Source organism: Poeciliopsis prolifica, unplaced genomic scaffold (genome assembly GCF_027474105.1).
Source record: "Poeciliopsis prolifica strain line A6 unplaced genomic scaffold, Auburn_PproV2 SCAFFOLD152, whole genome shotgun sequence".
NCBI lineage: Eukaryota > Metazoa > Chordata > Actinopteri > Cyprinodontiformes > Poeciliidae > Poeciliopsis > Poeciliopsis prolifica.
In genome coordinates, this window is record NW_026562527.1 from 89,654 (window position 1) to 110,616 (window position 20,963).

The 20,963-nt window shown below is 47.7% G+C and overlaps 2 protein-coding genes across 4 annotated transcripts; one reads left to right on the plus strand and one right to left on the minus strand.

Annotated features, from left to right (window-relative positions):
• Positions 1-1,752: 1,752 nt before the first annotated feature.
• On the minus strand, positions 1,753-11,236 carry LOC129356000 (solute carrier family 35 member F5-like). Its single transcript, XM_055025629.1, is given in 16 exon segments — positions 1,753-2,685; positions 4,553-4,628; positions 5,348-5,502; positions 5,575-5,665; positions 5,732-5,891; positions 7,461-7,565; positions 7,640-7,704; positions 7,791-7,878; positions 7,966-8,047; positions 8,361-8,551; positions 9,392-9,473; positions 9,567-9,629; positions 9,791-9,862; positions 9,864-9,941; positions 10,032-10,203; positions 11,092-11,236. Coding segments are annotated over 15 exon segments (1,458 nt in total). The 5' UTR covers positions 10,167-10,203; positions 11,092-11,236; the 3' UTR covers positions 1,753-2,670.
• Positions 11,237-12,007: 771 nt separating this feature from the next.
• Positions 12,008-20,923, plus strand: LOC129355991 (symplekin-like). 3 transcript variants are annotated; one of them, XM_055025619.1, is made up of 27 exons: positions 12,008-12,112; positions 12,371-12,493; positions 13,121-13,186; positions 13,296-13,349; positions 13,870-13,943; positions 14,023-14,149; positions 14,227-14,476; positions 14,545-14,715; positions 14,819-15,058; positions 15,127-15,278; positions 15,351-15,501; positions 15,871-16,087; positions 16,156-16,306; positions 16,634-16,869; positions 17,110-17,191; positions 17,266-17,379; positions 17,608-17,755; positions 17,834-17,994; positions 18,509-18,617; positions 18,706-18,806; positions 18,888-18,978; positions 19,149-19,250; positions 19,701-19,888; positions 19,958-20,134; positions 20,210-20,293; positions 20,359-20,520; positions 20,688-20,923. In XM_055025619.1, the coding sequence occupies exons 2-27, from the start codon at positions 12,431-12,433 to the stop codon at positions 20,877-20,879; spliced, it is 3,663 nt and encodes a 1,220-aa protein (XP_054881594.1). In that variant the 5' UTR covers positions 12,008-12,112; positions 12,371-12,430; the 3' UTR covers positions 20,880-20,923. The 3 variants fall into 3 exon arrangements, with proteins under 3 accessions (XP_054881594.1, XP_054881593.1, XP_054881595.1); XM_055025618.1 differs by having other exon boundaries at positions 12,014-12,184; XM_055025620.1 differs by having other exon boundaries at positions 12,014-12,184; positions 13,888-13,943.
• Positions 20,924-20,963: the final 40 nt, after the last annotated feature.

A 20,963-nucleotide genomic window follows, 5' to 3' on the forward strand; every position in this document is an offset into this window, starting at 1 on the left:
CATTGCGCCTGGTTCCGGCTCGGTGCGAGTTTCCTCCTCCCTCCAGGCCGTTAAACATTAAACACATGCAGCCTTATCAGCATTAAAGCTCTGAATCTCTGCTCCTCTCAGAGCGAGAGGAAACAGCTGCTGCAGCACTCACTACCTGCTGCAGCACTCACTACCTGCTGCAGCACGCAAACACCTGCTGCAGCACGCAAACCCAGGCTGAGCAGCATCCTGCAGGAATGCTGCTCAGCCTGGGTAAATATATTTATTTTACCCAGGCTGGTGTTTTACATCAGTTTATTATTTATGCAGCACGCAAACACCTGCTGCAGCACGCAAACACCTGCTGCAGCACGCAACATCTAAACCGTTTAACACTTTGCAGCATCTCACTGCAGACTGGATGAAATCTTTTCCCTTTAGCCTGATGGGATCTGTGGTCAAACTCACATGTTTCAACTGGAAAACACTGAATTACATTATTAAAATATGTTTTGCTAGCATCCCTAAAATGATACATGTTTTGCAAAAACTCTTATTCTGATAACCAGATAGGACATTTAACTTATAAGTTAATTTAGCACTGATAAAAATTTACAAGTATTTTAGTCAGCGCTTCCAGGATGACCAAGGGCTAGCTAAGCTAAAGTTAGCTCCTGAGAGCTAATGACGTCCTCATAAAGCTACCAGGATGACTTCCTAACGTTGATTTACAAGCCTTGGTCTGTTTATTTATTCGTTACGTCAATCAAGTTAATTTACAGTTTGCTTTTAAAGTTTAAAGAACAGGAAACATGCCTAGATTAAAGTTCAGCCTTTATATTCAATGAATTATAATTTCCCTTAAGGTGGATTAATTCCAGTAACTCCATCAGTAATAAATATTTATTTTACCCAGGCTGGTGTTTTTACATCAGTTAATTATTATATTGTTCTCATTAACTAATATTCAAACACTGACGCTTGAATGTTTTGGTGAAGTTTTTAAAATCAGTTTTCCATAATAACTGAGACGGAAACAAACTGGCTCCAAGCCAACTGAAGCCTCCATGGCTGGTTGGTATAACTCAAAGGTCAAAGGTTGACTGTGCTTGCCTAACAGGGAGTTACGACATATTTAGTTGATTTATTGTCTTATTACGGTGCAGAACTGTTTTGAACGTTGCTGATACCGAGATCCCAGAAAAGGGAAGATAAATATTAGCGTGGCCGTCAGTCTGGTGATAAGAGCAGAGGGAAACCAGAGTTTATATTAAATCCTCCCAACAGACTCATCCTGCAGGAATGCTGCTCAGTTTAGCCCAGGCGTTCCCAGACAGCAGCGCCCCCTACCGGTACTGCATGCAAACGACCGTTTTGACGTTAGCTTACCATGGCTTTATGTTTAAAAGTAATAAAGCTTCAGATCCCAACACAAAATAAAAGCTGAATAAAACATGAATGTTACAAAACTTCGACTGTTTCCGACATGCAGCCATAGTTCACCGCCATCTTTGATCCGAGGCCTGAACCTACAGACCAAACACTAATTATAGACTAAATATTTAGTTCCAAACTGAGACATTTGGAAACTGACAGTGAAAACGTGACTCCCCTGGATGCAGGATGTTCAATCAGGAACTGTGACTGCTCCCCCTACAGGGCGGGATGAAGATAACCAGGAAGTGACCTAAGAATCAGCCTGTGATTGGCTGAGACACGTTTCCAAAACAAAACACACCTCACTCTGAATTTTAGAAAGATATGTTTTTAATAGTGCACTGAAGTATGAAAACAGTTTTGAAAAATAAAGAATTATTCACGAACTGGTTGATAAAGGGGCGATTATTATTAACAAGATAACTTTTTAAGCTTTTTTCTTTAGATTGTACAACATCCTCAAAACAAGACAGAGAACCTGAGAAAGAAAACCAACCCATGATTTCACAAGCACCATTATAAAACATTAATGTTCTTTAAATCTTCTCAGCTGAAATCACCACAGAAGAAAAAAACAGAAAGTGCAACAAACAAAAACCAAGAAGCAAAAACATTTAACCGGACGAACCGAGAAGAGTCGGTTTCTTCTGCTGAGGACGAGTTCACAGGAAGGAACGATAAAGTAGGAGAAGAAGAAGAAGAAGAAGAAGAAGAAGAAGAAGAAGAAGTGCTTTGTTTGAGGACAGAAGTCCCGGCAGACAGGAAGCTCCGCTGCGTTTTCAGCATCACTCAGTAGAAATCTGTAGTGATTGATAAATAAACGTGTTTCTTCGCCTGAAACGAGTTTCTGCTCTGATCTCCATTAAACGGAGGAAACTCAGAGCAACCTGAATCATTTCATTTCCTCTGAGGTTAAAGGTCAATCCATCCAGGAGAAATTAGTGTTCTGGTCCAGCGGTTCTCCGTCACGTTTAGTTCTTCACTGGTTTTGAGCTTCAGTTTGTTCTCAGGTCCAGATCAGCTGTTCTGGTTTCATTCGCCTCAAACGAAGCAAATAAAGTTGGATTTAACTGGATGTTTGATTTTAAACTGATTCCTGAAAACAGCAGCACTAAGTAGAGCCGACTCAGCAGAACGACGATCCGACCCGGAACCGGTTCTACAAAACCAGAACTGACACAAACAACCACAAATACAAGATCAGGCTGGATGGATGGATGACAGGCACAGGTTCAACGCCCAGGAAGCTTCCAGCCTGTTGGCTCAGCGGCTCCACAGCTGCAAGAGAAGGAAAAACTCTTCATAGATCCGTCCTATATAGATCCGTCCTACATAGATCCGCCCTATATAGATCCACCCTATATAGATCCACCCTACATAGATCCACCCTATATAGATCCACCCTATATAGATCCGTCCTATATAGATCCGTCCTACATAGATCCGCCCTACATATCCGCCCTACATAGATCCGCCCTACATAGATCCGCCCTATATAGATCCACCCTACATAGATCCGCCCTACATAGATCCACCCTACATAGATCCGTCCTATATAGATCCACCCTATATAGATCCACCCTATATAGATCCGCCCTACATAGATCCGCCCTACATAGATCCGCCCTACATAGATCCGTCCTATATAGATCCACCCTACATAGATCCACCCTACATAGATCCGCCCTACATAGATCCACCCTACATAGATCCACCCTACATAGATGCGTCCTACATAGATCCACCCTACATAGATCCACCCTATATAGATCCACCCTACATAGATGCGTCCTACATAGATCCACCCTACATAGATCCACCCTACATAGATCCACCCTACATAGATCCACCCTACATAGATCCGCCCTACATAGATCCACCCTACATAGATCCACCCTACATAGATCCACCCTACATAGATCCGCCCTACATAGATCCGTCCTATATAGATCCACCCTACATAGATCCGCCCTATATAGATCCACCCTACATAGATCCACCCTACATAGATCCACCCTACATAGATGCGTCCTACATAGATTCGCCCTACATAAATCCGCCCTACATAGATCCACCCTACATAGATCCACCCTATATAGATCCACCCTACATAGATCCGTCCTACATAGATCCGCCCTACATAGATCCGCCCTACATAGATCCACCCTACATAGATCCACCCTACATAGATGCGTCCTACATAGATTCGCCCTACATAGATCCACCCTACATAGATCCGTCCTATATAGATCCACCCTACATAGATCCGTCCTACATAGATCCACCTATATAGATCCACCCTATATAGATCCACCCTACATAGATCCGTCCTACATAGATCCGCCCTACATAGATCCACCCTACATAGATCCGTCCTATATAGATCCACCCTACATAGATCCGCCCTACATAGATCCACCCTACATAGATCCACCCTACATAGATCCACCCTATATATCCACCCTACATAGATCCGTCCTACATAGATCCGCCCTACATAGATCCACCCTACATAGATCCGTCCTATATAGATCCGCCCTACATAGATCCGCCCTACATAGATCCGCCCTACATAGATCCGCCCTACATAGATCCACCCTACATAGATCCGTCCTATATAGATCCACCCTACATAGATCCGTCCTATATAGATCCACCCTACATAGATCCGTCCTACATAGATCCACCCTACATAGATCCGTCCTATATAGATCCACCCTACATAGATCCGTCCTACATAGATCCACCCTACATAGATGCGTCCTACATAGATTCGCCCTACATAGATCCGCCCTACATAGATCCGCCCTACATAGATCCACCCTACATAGATCCACCCTATATAGATCCACCCTACATAGATGCGTCCTACATAGATCCGCCCTACATAGATCCACCCTACATAGATCCGTCCTATATAGATCCACCCTACATAGATCCGTCCTACATAGATCCACCCTATATAGATCCACCCTACATAGATCCGCCCTACATAGATCCACCCTATATAGATCCGTCCTACATAGATGCGTCCTACATAGATCAGTTTTTCAGGAACGTTTAACTAACTCAACATGTCACATTAGTCATTCTGAAATGGAAATATTAACTGATGATACATGTGAAGTTCTGAAATCAGACTGACCTTCAGAAGGACGATCCGTCCTGCGGGGGAAACCGAGTGCAGAGGAATAAGGCTTTCAGACTGTTCGTCTGACAGTCTGAGGAGGAAGAGGCACATTGTCATCATCATCCTCACAAAACATATTCTCTCCATATTTGGGTTTTACCCTTAAAAGCCAGCAGCTTTGTTTTATTAACTTTTAAATACTTGTTCGTTTCTGCAACAATGGAGGCCGAATCTTCCGGCCATTAGTTAGCATGACAAACGATGAACTACGACGACTCAGACCGCAGGGTGAAGGTCTGAGCCAATCAGCTTCCGTTATTACAGTGATGTCAGAACGGCATCACACCAGGAAGTCACTCCACAACAGAACTGATGTGACCAGAACCTGCAGATGTTCTGCAGCTGATCCCATCTGAACTCGTCTGACTTTCTTCTCCTACTGCTCTCCAGTTCGCTCAAATTTGAACTGTTCACTTTTTATTTTCTGTTTTATGACGTCTGCTCTGGTGTTCTGTCGGTTTTATAAAATGCACAAGTTTGTTCAGTTGAACGGTTGTCATTTTAAATAGTACTGCTGCTTTAATGGGAGTTGTTCCTCTCCACCGGCGCCCCCAGCTGGTCAACAGGAGTTAGTCCCTCCATTACACATTCTAAGGTCAGAATCTTCTCAATTCATCGTTCAATTTTGTGTTTTTTCAGCTTTTCCAGAGAAATTATTCGCAGATTGAAATATTTTGACTTTGAACGATCGCGTTACCTCTGCGCTCGGTGCTTCCTGATCATATTTTTGACCGTTTGGGGCCGCCGTACCTCTGCGCTCGGTGCTTCCTGAACATGAAGGTGTAGAGGCGGCGCAGCGCCAGCAGCACCGGGGCGCAGTTGTTGTAGTGGCAGAGCAGCGCAGCAATGAAAAAGGAGAGGAAGACGGGGACGGCTCCGGCAAAGAACAGCCAGGAGAACCGGACCTGCAGAGGGACAGAGTTAGACCGGAGCATGGAGAGGAGTCAGGGGTCAGAGGTCAGGCTTCAGGGGTCGACCTTCTGCAGGCAGATGTCTGCCAGAATGGAGAGCGGGATGGTGAGGCTGAGAGCCAGAGTCCCAATCAGAGACGACGTCAGGAAGCAGCCCCTGCAGAGGAAAACACGTCACTCATCACGACCCGGTCCGAACGCATTCTGACCTTCGACCTCTCACCAGAGCCACAGGAACTCAGACAAGACGGTTCCGATCAGGCCGTTGATCAGGATGTAGGTCCAGACCAGCTGGCTGGGAAGCTCAAAGGCCTCGAAGCCGGAGAAATGGAGCAGCAGGAAACCGGGCCAGAGCAGCAGCAGGTTGAAGAGCCCCACGAATCCTGGAACACAGACACAGATATATAAATATATATATTTACACAAAACACATAAATATGTCTTTAAGGAATTTTTTTTTGTTCACCAGAAAATACAAAAATTATTGGAAAATCAGTTCATTATTCAACCAAATCTACCTCCTGGTATTAAATGACATTATTATGTATTTTACAGGCACATGGTGAGATTTTATAGCACAATCAAGTAACTACCTGAAGTTGTTATGAAATTGCAATATATATCAAATATCAGTTAAAAGAAGTTTTAACTGATATTTTGTAATTTAACGCAGTGAAATTGGGCGTCTGTCTCTTTAAGATGCTTCTGCTCTTTGGAAGCCTTTATTTTTAATAAGGCAAACATGCAAAAGCATTTCTCAGTTTTGGATTCACAATAATTGCCATCCAGTTCAAGTAATGAAACAAATATTATGTCTTGATTATTGTTGAGTTACTAGAATTATTTTCTTTTTTTATTAAATATTTTATTTTGGTCCCCAATCCTGAATCTATTGCTGTTAATTTAATTTTAATGAGTAAAGTAATTTTAAAAAGTCATTTGGGCCCAAAACTGTCAGGAGCCCAGGGCCCAGCTCCTCCCTAATCCGGCCCTGGATTAAAGAAACCTTTAAAGCAGAGGAGCCCACAGTGGAGCCCACAGTGGAGCCCACAGTGGAGCCCACAGTGGGCCCACAGTGGAGGCTACGATGGGCCCACAGTGGGGCCCACAGTGGGGCCCACAGTGGGCCCACAGTGGGGCCCACAGTGGAGGCTACGGTGGGGCCCACAGTGGGCCCACAGTGGGGCCCACAGTGGAGGCTACGGTGGGGCCCACTGAGGGCCGGCATCCTGCACGTTTTATTCTCTCCCTGGTGGTCAGTTTCTCCTTTGGCCTCCAATGATCCATCATTGGTTCAAGCAGAGACTGAAACACGCAGGACGCGGCCCTCAGGGCCCTCAGGGGCCCACTGGGCTCTCCTGCTTTAAAGGATTTTCTTTAGGCTTTGTTGTTTCTTTAAGCTAATTCCCAAAGAGCTGCTAACCTAGCGTACCGTAGCTTTAGGGCTGGGCAATAAAACAATAACTTTATACATCGCCATGGACACGTGATCAATATCAACCGATAATTCATCTGATTCATTCAGTCAATATATAGAATATTTACTGAGCTCCAATCTAGAACTGCACAGGATTCTGGGAAATGTAGGCACACCAAGACTTTAGCCACAAAGCTAGCTGGGTGCATCAACACTCTTTGGTTACCTAGCAACAACAGTCCCTAACAGTCCCCCCCCCCAACTTCAGTTGCTTAGCAACAATCTGTATAGTAACTTAGTTTTATCATTGTGACTCAAAACTGCTTAAAAATAAAAAACGAGGTGGAGAGAAAACAGGAAACAGAATTTTAGATATTTATACCAAAAACTATGAAATTATATGAAATGATTTTGACTTTGTCCAGTCCTAAAGTAGCTGATGAGCTGAGGATTTTATGTGTTAAAACCTGAAATCAGTGATAAAGTTCAGTGGAAGAAAAAGCATTTAGAAGGGTTTAATAAAGAATCGGCGAACCAAAGAACATGGGGATGTCGAGCTTATCCTCGCGGTCCACTCTCCTCTTGATGAGGACGATGTAAACGGCGTACAGCACGGCCCCCGCCAGCGACCACAGAGAGCCTGCAGGACGCTAACGGTTAGCCACAGCTAGCTAAACGCTTCCACCAACGGAGGGACAGTAGATCTGAGGTTACCTATGACTCCTTTCTCATCAGGGCTGTCCATGCTGGACAGACTCACCAGAGCAACTCCTCCCATGCTGAAACACAGGAAAACCAACAGCAACAACATTTACCATTGAAACAACTCTTAGCTAGCGCCTGAAAAGCTAAAGCACCTGCTCACCTGAGAGCCACGGCAACAGTTTGGACAAGGTGAAACCGGTCGCTGCTGTTACTGGGGAAGATGGCTGCCAAGATGAGCGTAAAGAGGCCTGAAGAGGGAAGTGACATCACACAAGGTTTCAGTCAACATAACTCAGCTAAACTTCAGTGTCAGACATAGAGGAGGAGAGAACGACCTGAGGTGGAGGACAGGATGTTGACGATGGCCACCTGCGTGTCAGACAGAGCTTCCTGGTAGGAAAGGTTAGCCAGGAACCACTGGAAGTCAGAGGAGGAAGGGACCAGTTAAAGATGAAACCTGTTCTAAATATGATCCAGTTTAGAAAACACCTTTAAGCCAGTCAGTTTGTGTCGCTAACTAAAAGCTAACTGTGCTAAACATAGAGGGCTTAATCTACACTGGTATTTAGCAGAAGCTAACGTAAATTGCTTAAATGCATCCATAATGCCCAGTTTGTTCATTTTGTTTGATCAATAAAGTTTCTTGTGCCTTAAACGTTTCAAGTTATCAGAACATTAAAGCTCTAGGCGAACCGTTAGCTCCTCTGTGTGGAGGACCAGTTTTTCTCACCACAAAGCAGAAGAAGAAGCTGATTTTAGCCACATCGGTGATGGTTAGCTTCCCCACTGTGCGCAGCAGGGCCTCGTGGTCCTTGGCGGCAGGGTAGGACATTCGGGACAACTTGGCCTCCAGAGCCTGGGTAGACGGCAGCTGACGCACCTCCATGATGTTGCTGAAACGAACCCGTTGCTTTCTGGAGGCTGGGGGGTCGGAGCAGGGGATTCATTTCAACACCTCCAAACAAACAAACAAAAAAAAAAAAAAAAAAAAAAAAAAAAAACAACCTCCAAACAGGAAGTACATCATCAGACTTAAACCAAAGACTTATGGGTCAGAACAAGGACCTTCACTGATGCTAACCAGCTACACAGACCTGCAGATGTTATCATCAGGAGATATGGTAGCACCCAGGGCTATGTTAGCACCAGAGGCTATGTTAGCACCAGACGCTATGTTAGCATCAAAGGCTATGTTAGCGCCAGAGGCTATGTTAGCACCAGAGGCTATGTTAGCATCAAAGGCTATGTTAGCGCCAGAGGCTGTTAGCATACGAGGCTATGTTAGCATCCAAGGCTATGTTAGCGCCAGAGGCCATGTTAGCACCAAAGGCTATGTTAGCATCAAAGGCTATGTTAGCACCAGAGGCTATGTTAGCACCTGCTGGTCATCTGAGATGTTGGGAATAATACTTTTTTTCTGGTTGTTTTAATTTTATTTTAAATTTTATTCAGCTTTTTAAACATCTTTTTGTGTAGTTTTTGAAACGTTAGCTTGATTTCACATATTTATTAATTTTCTGATTATTATATATGTATAATTGTATATATCCTGTACTACATACTATATTAAATATTTTATTTTTCTTTATTAATTCCTAAAATCATTTGACATTTTCCATTATCTTGGGATTGATCTTGATCTCTGAAGAATGAAGGACTCCAGCTGACCTTTGACCCTTGTCTTTTTCCAGCCTGGTTCGTGTCTGTAATCAGTAATGAGGTTTGAGTTTCATTTAAAGCTGAAATCAGATTTAAACTCACCGGCTTCACAGTCTACAGGTAAACAGTCGTACGGATTGGCTGCTGCGTCCTGGAACTTCATTGGGACGTAGAGCGGCTCGCTCTGCACAAACCGGACAAAGAAGAAACTCTTTACCGGCAACAGACAAACAGAGAGCGGCTGTTACCCTGACAGACCTCAGGGGTCAGGACGCACCAAGCAGTTGTTCACAGCGCTGTCAGTGGTGCAGGGAGCAAAATAGGCCTCAGCGTCAGCAAACTGCAGCAGAAATGAGAGAAAATCAGTTCCTGACTCAACAAAAAGGGTAAAAAGATCAAAGTTTTCAGGAGAAATAACAGAAAACATGAAGCAGCTTTCAAGACCACATTGCATCAATAAAATTCTAAATATTTGCAGCCTAACAAAGCAGAGTGACTTACGAAGGCAGTCTGGCGGCGCTTCAGGGCGCCACTGCACTGCTGGCGCCAGGGGCGCCACAGCAGGAAGCCCAAACAGGTAGAGAACAAACATGGAGGTTTTGGTGAAGGTGCTGAAGAACGGCTTGTTGTAGTCCTGCCGCTTAAAGATGTACTGGAGAGAAGGTCAGAAGAGAAACAGTGAGGGTGGTTTGTACTGGTACTGTACTGGTTTCCAGTCTGTATTTCAATGAAAGCTGGTTACCGTGGTGAGCTCAGACGAGGCCACCCAGATGACATCAACCAGCAGCAGGATCACCACCCCCAGGGCCATGCGCCGCCGCTGGGCCGCCGCGCTGCCCTGAGAGCTCATCCGGTTCATAACGAACACCCATTCCATCAGGACGCTGCACACACCCAGACGGCCAATCAGGACGCTGCACACACGCAGACGGCCAATCAGGACGTTGCACACACCCAGATGGCCAATCAGGACGCTGCACACCCGCAGACGGCCAATCAGGACGCTGCACACACCCAGACGGCCAATCAGGACGCTGCACACACACAGACAACCAATCAGGACGCTGCACACACCCAGACGACCAATCAGGACGCTGCACACACCCAGACGACCAATCAGGACGCTGCACACACCCAGACGACCAATCAGGACGCTGCACACACCCAGACGGCCAATCAGGACATTGCACACACCCATACGGCCAATCAAGACACTGAACACCCAGAGAGCCAATCAGGATACTGCACACTAAAACAGCCAATCAGAAAGCATCTCCTAATCTATTTTATTGATTGTTTTTCATTAAGTGATTGAAGTTTTTGTCATTCCTTCAAATAAAATCTTAAACGTGTGGCAAGTCAGATCCGAGGAGTCTATCTCCTCTGCAGGTTGTCCATCTTAGGTGGTTGCTTTAAACGGAACCAGAACCTCCCTGACCTGCTGCTCATGCTGGTTGGTTTCTACAGAACCTCTTGTCCCAGAACCAGAACACCTTCAGTTGTAAACCCAACTGGACTCTGGTACTGACCAGGTTAACTATGGAGTTAGCTGGTGGCACTGAACTAAATTCAATGCGTAGCACAGCTTTCATGTTTATATGTAATAGTAATGTTAGAAACCAATTCACCGTTCTTCTTTAATCTACATAAACAACATTAAGGTCAATAAGAGGCATAGATACTCGTAAAACGTCTGATGTTCAGGTTTAAGTCGCAGTTTAGCCAAATGTTTATCAAGCTAAGCGCTAATAAGCTCAATTACAATATCAGACTAAAAATGCGTTAAAATCAATTTTTCTTACCTGAATGTTTAACCTCGTCATTTAATTTGGCACATTATCTAACTGTCATTTCACTCCGTGCAGCAAAATTACCTAAATCACTGGTTTTACTGGGAAACTAGAGCCACTTCACTGGTTGTAAACATTAGCATTTCCTCCTCTCTTCGTAACTAGCTAGCAGAGTCACTGGCGGCGCAAAGCCTTCGGGGAAATGTATTTCTAAAATGTGACGGAACAAAAACTAGAAACTCGAACAGGTTTCTTAACATTAAGATGTTATTTTATAGATAAAATTGTCTCAGTATTTACATAGTATGTGTACAATGTTACACATTTTATTAAACTGTGATATTAAAGAAGCGAAATATTATCATATTATTTTCTTCGCAATTTCATGTTTTGTTTTGTTTAAAGTTGTAATAATTATCTGAGTTCTTTGTGTGAATTCATAAACTGAAAAAAGCCAGTCAATTTATATTTATAATTTATTCGCCTGTTTGAGTTAGAGAACTCAAAATATGTCTCAGTCTTTGAACAGTGGATAATTTATTCAATTGAATTCATTACATAAATAAAATAAAATGTAGAAGATTTTTTGCTGAACTGCTTTGTTTCTAAATCTGAACGAGAAAGACGGCGAATAAAAATAAGAAAGGATGGACCCTGGAAATATTGGGAACTGAAGGAAATAAGGATACAATTTATTTAATTACGAAATATATGTTATTTAACTGTATGACAGAAAACTAAAACAGTATATAGTGGATCAAAGATAGTGAGACATCCTCATACAGTCATACATTATCCCAAGACATGCCGATCTGCCTTCTTTACACTAGGGGGTGGTGCTGCACAAACGCGCTGATTCAGAGCTAAAACCGGAAGCAGAAGAAGAAGAAGAAGAAGAAGAATGGCTTCTTGCCTTCCGCGCTAACAGTTTTGTTTTTGTAAGAAATAAATGAATTAAATATTCTGGAAAGAAACTATTTTCCTGTCGGCCAGCTATAAATACTTACTTTAACAAGAGGACAGAATTAAAGTGGTATGTTTTTGGGTTTCAAATGTTTTAATTAAGTTAAAACGGAGCAGGTTAGCATCGTGGTTAGCATATCGGGTAAGATAACTGTGGCACTTTCTAATTAAAATTCGTTTTGAACCTTTGTGATTATTTTATTTGCTCATATTCATGACGTAAATATCAGACACTTTATTGTTAGTGACTCGGTTCGTGTTTCGGTGTGAAGAATTTGGACTCCAGTTTTCTGGTTAACTTCCATTGAATCGGTTCCATGTTTTCCAGGATTTTCCAGGATTTTTCCAGACCATGCCGTCCTCACTGTGATCCACTAACAGCAGCATCATGGAGCTTCCTTCAGATGACGGGGAGCCGCCTGCTGTCCTCGACGTCACCACCAGCGAGAAGGTAATGATAATGAATCGATAAAAGGATCCAGACCGAGAGAAACTGATCATCCAACTCATTTTTTCTGTTTGGGATCATGTTTCTGATCCCACAGAAACATCAAATTAAAGGTTCTTCAGAGAGTTGTAGATTTTACAAGAAGGACCTCCTCTAGCAGTCTGCGTTCCAGCATAATGAAGCGGATGCTCAGGGTTGGCCATCATTTCCTGATTTTATGAAGAATCATTCGTTGCACCTGACCACATTTAGATCAGGTAGTCAAGAAATATAGTCTGTCACCGTAGCAACCATCTCCTGTCATGGCGATAAGGTTGGAGCTTCATCATCTGCCTGTAGCTTCTCGGCTTTGAGTAAAGGAGGCAGCTGAGTTGGTTCTTCTGATGCAGACGCTTCCTTTTAGACATCCTCTCAGATCCTGGCCTGGAATATCATGGATTTCAGGATTTTGTCTGGGTTTCCTTTACCGTTGAAGGACAGAAGAAAAACATTTAATAGATATTTATGGAGCAGCAGTTTCTGCTGCAGAGATAATTTTGTGGAAAATGAAGCTGCTGCTGTTGTTTTATCTGAAACATTTCTCTTTTTTTCCTTTAGAAACCATAAAATGTTTGTTTTGTTGTTCTTCAGGTGGTGGAGCTGCTGAACCAGGCGGCTCTCATCCCCACAGATGAAAAGCTCACTGTTCTCAAACAGGTTTGTTTGTTTTCGCTTCAGTAAAATCCATTATTCTGTGTGTTTTTGAAGGGGCGCCCCCTGCTGGCAGGTTGTGCTGCAGTTGCTCTGATTCTGTTTGTCTCTTCAGGTTCAGGAACTCATCATCAACAAGGATCCGTCTCTTCTGGACAACTTCCTGGATGTAAGTAAAAAAACTGAGTTATGGAAAAGTAAATAAAAATAAGGCTGGATGAAGATGTTTACACCTAGAATAAAGACACTGTTCTATCACGAACTTCATAATAAATAACTGAGTTCTTCAGTTTTAATGATCTATTGACAAAAATCTTCACATTTCCTGCCCCCTGCTGGTCAAAATGTGTAAAACATTAGAAGACGAATCTTTTTGACGGATTGATGTTTGACAGTTTGGATTTCAGCTGTTTAACGGCATATTTAATCAACAATCTATACATTTAGTTAAGCATTTATTGATCACACGTTATAGGACATGATTTAATGATGTTCATTTAAAAAGATACAAATTCAGCTTTCGTTCTGTTTTCATTAAAGGGATGTTGATGATTTTGTTATATTCTTCTCCCATTGATAAAGATTTTTATCTTAAAGTCGAACTTGATGAAGCTGCCATTCAATCAGAGTTTATGTGATTCATCATATTTTAGTGTTTCAATCTGATTTTAAATGTTTCTGTTGATCAGGAGATCATCGCCTTCCAGACGGACCGGTCCATGGAAGTCAGGAAGTTTGTGATCGGGTTCATCGAGGAAGCCTGGTGAGCTGCCAGAACTCTGCTGGTTCTGGTCCTGATTTTGCTCCAGAACCTCACTTCCTGTGGTTTCTGACCCGTTCAGCAAACGGGACAACGAGCTTCTGCTGCGGCTCATCGCCAACCTGAACCTGCTGCTGAAGGACGACAGCGTCAACGTGGTGAAGAAGGCCATCCTGTCCCTGACGCAGCTCTACAAGGTCGCCCTGCAGGTAGGAGGAGCGGGCCGACCGGACCCAGCAGAGGGAACCCGACCTTTTACCTGATCCGTTCTGGCTCTTCCCGCCAGTGGCTGGTCCGGTCCCGGTCGGTGTCGGAGATGCAGGAGGCCTGCTGGGACTTGGTGTCCCAGATGACCGGAGACGTTCTGAGCATGCTCGACTCGGAGAACGACGGCGTCCGGACGCACGCCATCAAGTTCACCGAGTCGCTGATCGTCACACTGTCGCCGCGGACGCCCGAGTCCGACGTCCCCAAGAGACAGGAAGGAGACATCAGCCTGGACAAGGTCCCCAGGGACCACCCCTACATCCGCTACGGTACGGCCTGGGGTCAGAGGTCAGAGGAGGCGTGGCGTGGCGGCGCTAAACGTGTCTCTGGTCTGCAGACGCTCTGTGCGAGGAGGGGAAGGCGGCGCTGGACAAGCTGCTGAAGTTCATGGTTCACCCGGCAATTTCCAGCATCAACCTGACAACCGCGCTCGGCTCCCTAGCTACCATCGCGAGGCAACGCCCGATGTTCATGTCCGAGGTGGTGCAGGCCTACGAGACGCTGCACGGTGAGGGTCAGAGGTCACAGAGGTCTACCGATGGACGGACGGACGGATGTTTGGTTGGATGAACAGTTGATTAAACTGATCAATTGATAATTACCCCCCACAGCCAACCTGCCCCCCACCCTGGCCAAGTCCCAGGTGAGCAGCGTGAGGAAGAACCTGAAGCTGCACCTGGTGTCGGTTCTGAAGCATCCGTGCAGCCTGGAGTTCCAGGTCCAGATCGGGACGCTGCTGCTGGACCTGGGCATGCCGCAGAGCGAGATCAGCCGCAACACGCCGCCGCCGCGCGAGCAGAGGAAGCGTCCGCGCTACGAGCCCGCCGCCGAGGGCAAGAAGGTCAAGATGGGTGGGTGACCCCCCTCGCCTGGCTCTGCCCGGCCGCCACTGGCCTAATCAAAGTCCTGTTGCCCTCAGAACCGGCGCTCATCGAAGACGACGAGGACAAAGAGGAGCCGGTACCGCTCGCTGCCCCGAAGCCGGCGGCCGCCCCGACTCCGCAGTCAGCCATCGACCTCACGGCCGAATTCCTGCGACCCCTGCTGACCCCGGAGAACGTCGCCAACCTGGTGAGACGCCACCACTTCCTGTCTGTCTGTGTCGCCCTGGACTCGTCCAGCTGACGCCCGTCTGTCTGCCAGGTGCTCATCAGCATGGTGTACCTGCCGGACGTCATGCCGGCGTCCTTCCAGGCCACCTACACACCGGTGGAGTCAGCCGGAACCGACGCCCAGATCAAACACCTGGCCCGGCTGATGGCGACCCAGATGACGGCGGCCGGGATCGGACCAGGTCAGCGCCGCTAACGGCCGCAGGGCTTTCTGAGCTAGCATGATGGTTTACTAGGCTAGCATTTGGAGGCTAGCTGCATTAGCATGAGGAGCTGTGCTAGCTAGTGGCTAGCTGCATTAGCATGAGGAGCTGTGCTAGCTAGTGGCTAGCTGCATTAGCATGAGGAGCTGTGCTAGCTAGAGGCTAGCTGCATTAGCATGAGGAGCTGTGCTAGCTAGTGGCTAGCTGCATTAGCATGAGGAGCTGTGCTAGCTAGTGGCTAGCTGCATTAGCATGAGGGGCTGTGCTAGCTAGTGGCTAGCTGCATTAGCATGAGGAGCCTGTCAGAAATCCGGGCAGCTGTGACATCACAGTGATGTTTCCTGGCAGGTCTGGAGCAGTGCAAGGCGCGGGAGGACGAGTCGGGGAAGGAGGAGCCGGTGGAGGACGAGTCGGGGGGGAAGGACGTCCTGATCAGACGGTCGCTGTCCTCCATGGTGGGCCAGGCCATCTCCGTGGTGGGCGGCTACAGCGAGAAGCCGCCTGCCCCCGAGGCGCCCGCCGTCAAGAGGCTTCCTGAGCCCATCCTGCCCTCCGTCCAGACCAAGTGAGCCCGCCGGAACCAGAACCGACCTGGTGGTCTGTCGGCCGCCCTGACGTTGTGCTCCTCTGCAGGATGGCTGGCGCCGGCGGCAGGAAGAAGGTGTTCCGCCTGGCGGACGTGGTCCAGCCGCTGTCCGACTCGCAGATCGGATCGCTGTCCTCCAGAGCCGTGAAGCGCATCCTGCACTCGGAGAAGGCGGTCACCCAGAGCGGCATGTCCCACGTAAGAGCCGAGGGCGGTCCGGTCCGGTCCATCTGGAAAAATGGTTTTAGGTGTGGATGATCAAAGATGAACAGAAACAGGAAGTTTACTCTGAATTTCTGGATATTAATAACAATAATCTGTTTATATCAAGTGTTGAATATTTGATATCAAAATTTAACTGCCAATTAACTTTTTACCAAAGTTAAAACAAAGTAAAAAATACCTGAAAGCATCTCCAGTATTAGGTTTCAGTTGCTTTCTGATTGGCTGGTTGAGAAATACTCATCTGTGATTGGCTGGGTAAGTTTCCATGGCTATGTGATAATGATGATGATGATGATGCAGGTCAGGGTGAAGCTGCTGTCCCGGCTGGTGACCCAGTTCGAGGGCGTGATGAAGGAGGACGTCCTGGACTACGTCCTGGAGGACATGCGATGCCGTAGCGACCTGGCCTTCTCTCTGCTGTACCAGGAGTACAACAGCTACCTGAGCCAGCTGCCGGCAGGCCTGCTGGACGGATACGACCACTGCCTCTACACGCTGCTGTCCGGGCTGCAGGAGAAACCCGAGCAGAGGGACGGGTCAGTGGGGCGGCCGCCGCTCGGTCCACTCTGTCCTCCAATGTGTCCTGCTCCCTACCCTTTTCCTTCCTATTTCCTTATTGGTGCTGATCCAGTTCTGGGATTTTCCAGTCACCAGTTTCTGTTGAAATATTCAACATAAATTAAAAGATTAATTATTTTTGGCTGAAGCTGAATTTCTGGGAAAGAAGCTGGAATGTCTGTAGCAACCGGATCAGTCCGACCCGTTTTCTGTTCCAGGCTCTTCACCAAGCTGGTTCTGGAGGCTCCCATCATCACCGAGTCGGCGCTGGAGGTGATCCGCCGCTACTGTGAGGACGAGGTGACCGAGACGCGCCGTCCTCCGCCTCTGGCTGTCCTGCTGAGCTGTCTGCTGACCTCTGACCTCTGTTTCAGTCCCGGGTTTATCTGGGCATGACGACGCTGAAGGAGCTGATCGTCAAGAGGCCGTCCAGGCAGTTCCAGTACCTCCATGTTCTGTTGGACCTCAGCTCCCACGACAAAGAGAAGGTCTGGTTCTGCTGACTGGGCCGGGCCAGGCCGGGCCGCTCCCACTGGTTTATACTGGTTTCATCAAATCCATCCGTCCTGATTTTATACATGAAAATGGAGCAAATATGGCCTGATCAAACTGATTCTGAACTAATGCTAATGCTAAGCTCTGATGAAGCTTGTGCTCTGGATCTGGTCAGATAAATCTGAAGCTAATGCTAAGGTGGAGCTGTGGATGTGCTGCAGGTGCGCAGCACCGCCCTGGCCTTCCTGAAGCGGATGTATGAGAAGGACCACCTGAGGGACTACATCGAGAAGTTTGCCCTGAACTACCTGCAGCTCCTGGTTCACCCCAACCCGCCCTCGCTGCTGTTCGGCGCCGATAAGGACACGGGTCAGCGTCCCTCACCGACCCGTACAGCGCAGGAAGCGGCTACGTTTCCAGAGGGACTAATGTCTGATGTCCCTGCAGAGGTTGCTGCTCCGTGGACGGAGGAGACGGTGAGACAGTGTCTCTTCCTCTACCTGTCCCTCCTTCCGCTGAACCACCGGCTGGTCCATGAGCTGGCGTCCGTCTACACCGAGGCCATCGCCGACATCAAGCGCAGCGTGCTGCGCGCCATCGAGCAGCCGGTGAGTCTGTCCTCAGGTCTCCTCTAGGAGACGTTTGACCAGACATTACGGGGTGTATGTATACTTATGACCCCGTGTGGATCAGCAGAGTCAGCCGGTCTGGATCTGCAATCCGACCCAACAGTGAAACGATAACAATCTTCATAAACATCAGTTCTGTTGACGCTACGCGCCTCACCAGCGCCTCTAATATGCTATTCAGTGGAAGCTAATGCTAATGCTAATTTCATCCAGGTATCAGTGACATAACATGTTGGCCTCAACAGAACCAAATCTGTCATGATGTAGCTTGTGATTGTGCGCTGTCCAGCAGCTCAGGATGAATTTGGGCTCATTATCTGCTGCTGTTCCTCCTGCTGTACAAATGCATCAGCTGGGAAAATGAGCGTTTTCTGTGGCATCAGAACCTGAGAGGCTAAAGCACGCGTTCTGGATCTGAGACATTAGTAGTTAGAATGACTCTGCAGATCTATAGAGCTGCAGCTCACCCTGACTGTTGGGTTTTGTCTTTCAGATCCGCGGGATGGGGATGAACTCTCCAGAGCTGCTGCTTCTGGTTGAAAACTGTCCTAAAGGGGCGGAGACTCTGGTCACTCGCTGCCTGCACATTTTGACCGATAAAGGTAGGAAAGATCTAAACCCAGACAGAAAAAAACACGAAGGTCCAGATGGGACTGGTCCGGTTCTGATGCGTGTCGTTCCTCCGCCCAGTGCCTCCATCGCCGGAGCTGGTGGAGCGGGTCCGGGACCTCTACCACAAGCGCGTTCCGGACGTTCGCTTCCTGATCCCGGTCATCAACGGCCTGGAGAAGGTGGAGTTGCTGGGGGAACGGGCCGGGTCGGGCCGGCGCCGCTCGGCTGGCGTTTCGCTGACGGTTCTGTTTCCTCCTCAGAATGAAGTCATCCAGGCTCTGCCGAAGCTCATCAAGCTCAACCCCATCGTCGTGAAGGAAGTCTTCAACCGGCTGCTGGGAACTCAGCACAGTACGACTCTGACTCCCCACCAGGGGGCGCCGCTTCCCCCGCGCTACTGCTATGCAGCTTAAACATGTTTTTCTGTCAAACTAGAGCAAAACCTGTTGATAAATTGTCTTGATGCAGCGAAGCGGTTCAGCAGTTAGCCGTTAGCTAGTGAATCTGGTTTCTGTTGGCAGGTGAGGGAAGCTCTTCGGTTTCTCCACTGACTCCAGGAGATCTGCTCATCGCCTTGCACAACATCGACTCAACAAAGTGCGACATGAAATCCATCATCAAAGGTCAGAGTTCAGACACCAGCTGCTTCAGGGTCCCAGTTTTAGTAACACTCTGATGTGTCACGAACCGCGAGAACAAACCAGGCAGCAGAAATAACGAGTTGAACTGAATCATTGACAGCTGTGATGTTTGAGTCTAAACATCAGAAAACAGCTCCTAAAGTAACAAAACTAAGATTTATTTGAGAGGACGAACTTTATTCAGTATCATTTTAAATAAGTTGTCCCACATGGCATTTAGCAGAAGCCCTGAACTACCTGCAGTAATGCTGAGGTTAAATTGGTTAAATTGAACCTTGTTGATTGATGCCTGATGTGTCGCTGCCTGGTGTTATATCGCCCTCTGGAGGGCCGGATCTGTTGCAGTCTTCATCCTCACCACTAGATGTCAGTAGGGGTATTTTCAGGATGTTTTTGGTGGTTAAATATGTCTGATCTCCTGTGGGCCGACAGCCACCAACCTGTGCTTCGGGGAGAAGAACGTCTATACGTCGGAGGTGCTGGCGGTGGTGATGCAGCAGCTGATGGAGCAGAACCCGCTGCCCATGCTGCTGATGCGCACCGTCATCCAGTCCCTCACTATGTACCCGCGCCTGGGCGGCTTCGTCATGAACATCCTGTCCCGCCTCATCGTCAAGCAGGTGAGCCACCGCCGCCGCCGGGTCAGCCGACTCCATCGGGTCGGCGCCTGACCTCCGCCCGTCCTCCAGGTGTGGAAGTACCCCAAGGTGTGGGAGGGCTTCGTGAAGTGCTGCCAGCGGACCAAGCCGCAGTCCTACAGCGTTCTGCTGCAGCTGCCGCCGCTGCAGCTGGCCAGCGTGTTTGAGCGCTGCCCGGAGATGAGGGCGCCGCTGCTGCAGCACGTCCTGTCCTTCACGCCACATCAGGTCAGAACTCTTCACACTTCCTGCCCGCCACGCTGCGCTGCACCACGCTTCTGACCGTCCCCTTCCTGTCCACAGCAAGCTCACATCCCGACCTCCGTCATGGCGGTGCTGGAGGCCCACAAGAAGCCCGACCCGGCGCCAGCGGAGCCGGTTCTGGAGGTCAGCGCCGTTCCTCCCTCTTGGTCCGGTCGGGTTCAGGGTCTCACTGTCCTCTGATGTTCCAGGAGGAACCGGCAGAACCAACTGTCGCACAGCAACCAGGACCAGAACCAGGACCAGGACCGACGCTACAGCAGGAAACCGTTCTGCTGAGGGATGAAGAGGAACCGATGGAACAGGAAGAGGCGGGGCCACCGACACCAGAGACCACCGACCCGGTTCACCAGGTGAGCAGACTTCCTGTTCTGAAAGGTCACCACAATCTGGAGAACCGACCCGACTCTGGTCCGAAAAACCAAACGAAAGACTCTAGAATGCAGTCGAGTCTGAGTCCCAGTGGTTCTGACCCGAAACAAGAACCTGTCACTTAAAGTCTGGAGGAACTTTTCTGCAGGAAGAAGATCCGAAAGTGCAGAGGAACCAGAACCAGAACAAGGCCAGGAGCCATTGGAGGAAACAATGGAGGAGCCCGAGGCCGAGCCATCGGATCAGTCGGAACCGCTCACGGTTCCAGAACCGGAGGCGCCGCCTGCAGCTGGAAGCGGGTCGGAAGACGCAGAGTAGACCGACGGTTCTGCTGCTGTAACCCGGTTTACCCCGACTGGGTCAATAAATGTTAGTTTGTCAGAACTTATGTTTTGTCCTTCCTGTCGGGTCAGAGGTCCAACAT